This window comes from Atta colombica, unplaced genomic scaffold, assembly GCF_001594045.1.
Source record: "Atta colombica isolate Treedump-2 unplaced genomic scaffold, Acol1.0 scaffold107, whole genome shotgun sequence".
NCBI classification, from domain to species: Eukaryota; Metazoa; Arthropoda; class Insecta; order Hymenoptera; family Formicidae; genus Atta; species Atta colombica.
Genome location: NW_017259192.1, coordinates 1,748,271 through 1,752,630, shown reverse-complemented (window position 1 = coordinate 1,752,630; position 4,360 = coordinate 1,748,271). Strand labels below are relative to the sequence as shown.

Genomic DNA, 4,360 nt, shown 5'->3' with positions numbered 1-4,360 from the left:
GCTATTACATACGGCTTTAAAGTATACATCTCGTCCGGGGAGATTCGTCGTCGTCTGTGTCCGCAGCGCCGACAAGTCAGACCGCAAGAGAAAAGAGAGAAATTATTCCCACGCATCCGTCCGGTCGTTCGTGTTCACAAGTTAACTTGGAAAACTAGCTGGCAAACTTCAGCGGGGGGTTGCATCAAATAGTGCATCGAGCGGTGCACTTGTCAGCCCGCGACTCGACTTACATCGAAGGATGTTGATGCATAATGGTAGTGGTACCGTGGCTGGGCCATTGGCTTTCGCCAGCAGAGTCGGGTAGGTGTGGCGCTATCTATCTATCTATATATATATATATACCGTATTTCTCCTTATAATCATCTGACATTGTGTGGCGGCTGCGAAGAGCCGCTGATAATATTCGCGGCACGAGGGAGAATATGAAAGCAGAGTGGGTGCGAGCGAGAAACATGAAAGTTCTCAGCAAGCCCATGTACACAACGCAACATAGATGCAGCGTTTCATTCGCGAATAAGATCGCGATGCGATAAGGAAGAGCTTAGGGAGCTCTTACGACCGGCGAATAGATAGGCTATCAAATCATGCGCGCATTACGGAGCTACGTTGCTACATAGATCCTACGATAAGCCGGAAGGACTAATAATCACTCGGCATCACAATTAGCGCACGGCCGGATTTAATCCATCGATGGTACATGCGAATGGATCTCATTACCATTAATGTTCGCTGTACGTGAAAACGCGTCATTTTCCGCGCGATGAATGAAAATCTTTTTCTCCAAATAGCCGCCGGTGGTGATGGTGTAACAACAAAAATAACAATGCTACCGATAATAACGTGTAACATCGGCTGCACGCAGATAAGGTTTCGCAATATTATTTGCCTGGCACAAGTTTCGGTTGTACGAGATTAATGTATAATGTTTGAATTCTCTCTCGTCGATAGCGGATCGAAATTTTTCGTGATATTATGCCCTTTTGACCGTATTGGCGGCGATTTTATCATCGAACGAATTTGCGCGTAAATGTATCACGTCTACTTTGCATTGCATCGCGATCGATGTAGCGAATTTGCGGGTCGTCTTACTTGGGAAAGTCGCAATTCTTATCGTCGACGCGAAAGCTATTTGTCCTACAACCTTTACATTTGCGATGTCGTGACGGAGTAATAATGCCGGTCACGAAGGAAGCGACAGAAATTACCCTCCTAGGTCTTATGGAAATTCTTGGCTACCCATTTAATCTGTAGATAGTGATTTAGGATTTTGTTTTATCGCGTTTTAATCAAATTAAAGAAAAATTATAATTTTGCACGATTCTTATTTAAATATTATAATTATGTTTCTTATCTTAAAACAATTTTCCAAGTATTCTTAACTTTTGACGTTAATTTCATCAGATTCAAAATCATTTTTAGCTTATAAAGCATTTTACAAAATATCCTTTCAGTATTTAACATTAATCATCACGGTAATTAAACACTGGATTAAAATTCTGAATCAAATCTGCTGAATTAAAACGTGAAAAATATATAAGCTTCTATTATTTAATTTATGGAAACTTTACTTGTGGCAGTTAGAGTTTCGAAAATTTGAATAACTTCGTGTGATCAAATATTAATTACCGGTGTATTTTTAAATAACAGAGATGTACAGCCACTGCAGGAACATTTCCTAGGATGGAACTTCCCCCCTGAGCACGCGGATCTCGTGCACCCACATTGGCGTGTATTCCTCGCACCCGGAAGACTATGGCATGTCGCCCTCGCGCTCATTTATTTTTTGCTTCTGATGTTGTCCCTCCTTGGGAATGGTATCGTTATTTGGATTTTTAGCACGTAAGTTTACCATTTAATGTACCATTTAAAAAAATTCTATAAGACGATTTGAAAATTAATACAGCAAAAAATGCCTAATTAAATATTGAAAATTACAATAATTGTAAGTAATATAGTTTCAAAAAATTCAACTATATACCATATATGTGATATATTAAACATGCAATGTATTTTTATAAAATGTGCGCTTTTAAAATATACGCAATTTTAAGAATTATATAATTTTATCCGATTTTTTAATGATTGTAAATTGTATATAATCTTATTAACGCTTAACACACAATTTTTAATTTATGCTATTAATACTGCAAATATTTGTAACATTTTATCAAAGAAGAAAAGAGGAGTTAAACTATATAAATAATTATATAAATTTATTTTGCGCAATGTTCCTGTTCCTACATCAAGACGTTTGTTTCTTATTATTTTTATTTTTATTAAATTTATAGATTTATAGATTGTATTTTTCTTCGACTTTTTTAAAATTTTGATTATTACTTTACTACTATCTCTTATTAAAACTGAATGTACGTAAATATCCTTGTTCATAAGACAAAACGGTGGTGCTGTCGCCATCTTTATACGTGAGACTGAATTACTTTGGTACAGTCTTTGCTACGTATGATAGAAAATATTATCACATTCTCTCTATTTTATATTTTTCCTCTAAACAAAATCTTTCTTAAAATTAATCAATGTTTACCGTAATGAATATTTATTTTGATATATTAATGGTTAGGTCAAAATCATTGAGGACACCATCGAATATATTTATCTTGAATTTGGCTGTGTTCGATCTACTGATGGCAACGGAGATGCCTATGTTGATCATAAACAGTTTCCTGGAACGAACCATTGGTTGGGAGACCGGATGCGATGTGTATGCTTTGCTCGGTGCGATTTCCGGGATGGGACAAGCGATTACCAACGCAGCGATCGCTTTCGATCGATACAGGTCGGCACGCGCGATTTGACTTTGATTGTTTTTATTGATTACTATTGAACAAATTTAATTGCATTTTTATAGAATCAATTACTGAACAATTACAAAGCGATTACACGCTCGTTAAAATTTAACGACTACAGTACATTGTAAACGACTATGTCGATGACAACGTTAACAGACTCATAGAAAGAATTTTACATTTTAATCTAATAAACGTTTCTCGGCACTTATCATTAATCAATTTAATCAATAATAACGGCAGGATTGTAATTATTCTATTACGTCTTGATATTACAGGACAATTAGCTGTCCGATTGACGGTAGACTGAATGGAAAACAAGCTATGGTACTAGCTCTATTCACATGGTTTTGGGCACTGCCATTCTCGATATTGCCTATGACGGGATTGTGGGGTCGATATGTGGCAGGTAAACAAGTTCCTTTTATCCTTCTTTTATTATTAGAAAAGTAATAAGATTTAATAAAGAAAGAGAGAAGGGAGAGGGAGAGAGAGAGAGAGAGAGAGAGAGAGAGAGAGAGAGAGAGTACTTTAAATTTAATAAGTAAAGTAATAAGATTTTATTATATTAAAGTAATAAGATTTCATTTTCGTATTTAAGCTCCATATTATAATTTCCTGCGATTACTTATATTTTCATCTCGCGAATAATTTGCCGTTTGAAATTTTTGAGTTTAAAAGATAAGATAAAACGTATTTTGGGATTTTTAGGGTAATTTTATTATCTGATTTCCTAGTAAAGAAGTTAAGCATTATAGACATTTAGTACATATTAAATATTATATGATTTTCAGAGGGTTTCCTCACGACATGTAGCTTCGATTATCTAACGGATGATGAGGACACGAGGACATTTGTAATAACAATATTCTTCTGGGCGTATGTTCTGCCTATGTTGCTGATTATATACTTTTATTCGCAATTACTGAAATCTATTCGCTCTCATGAGAAAATGCTCCGCGATCAAGTAAGCAAAAATTTCGCGATTCCAGTCTAATGACAAATCGATCTTAAGCTTCGATGACATAAATTGTAGAAGATTTATTTTGTATGATGCGTTGTATGTTCATAGGCTAAAAAGATGAACGTCAAATCACTCGTATCAAACCAAAACAAAGAGAGAAGTGTTGAGATGAGAATTGCAAAAGTTGCATTTACGATATTTTTCCTGTTTGTGCTTGCATGGACACCGTATGCAGTAGTCGCTTTAACTGGAGCCTATGGAAATCGGTAACAAGATAGAAAATATTTTTCGATTCGAAAAGTTTTCTACTTTCCTCTTCAATTCATTTTATATATATTTCAGCGAAGCGCTTACTCCGTTGTCGACTATGTTACCAGCCATATTCGCCAAGACGGTGTCGTGCATCGATCCATGGATATATGCAATCAACCATCCTAGGTAACGCGTATTCGTTTCTAACATTCTGTCATTTCTAATAAAATTTTGTTTACAATTGGAAAATTTGCGTTAAACGTATTTTAACGTTTAAATTTAATGCACATATTTTCCAAACGTTGCATGCAAATTTTTATGTTAATTTAACACGAGG

At 35.5% G+C, this 4,360-nt stretch overlaps 1 protein-coding gene across 1 annotated transcript in view; it reads left to right on the top strand.

Annotated features, from left to right (window-relative positions):
* The first annotated feature begins 241 nt into the window (after positions 1 to 241).
* LOC108691991 (opsin, blue-sensitive) overlaps positions 242 to 4,360 on the top strand; it is a 4,697-nt gene continuing 578 nt past the window's right edge. The window contains exons 1-7 of the mRNA XM_018200063.1: positions 242 to 303; positions 1,651 to 1,842; positions 2,582 to 2,797; positions 3,086 to 3,216; positions 3,602 to 3,774; positions 3,880 to 4,037; positions 4,114 to 4,209. Coding sequence (XP_018055552.1) covers positions 242 to 303; positions 1,651 to 1,842; positions 2,582 to 2,797; positions 3,086 to 3,216; positions 3,602 to 3,774; positions 3,880 to 4,037; positions 4,114 to 4,209 — 1,028 coding nt within the window. The remainder of the gene's footprint in view (positions 304 to 1,650; positions 1,843 to 2,581; positions 2,798 to 3,085; positions 3,217 to 3,601; positions 3,775 to 3,879; positions 4,038 to 4,113; positions 4,210 to 4,360) is intronic.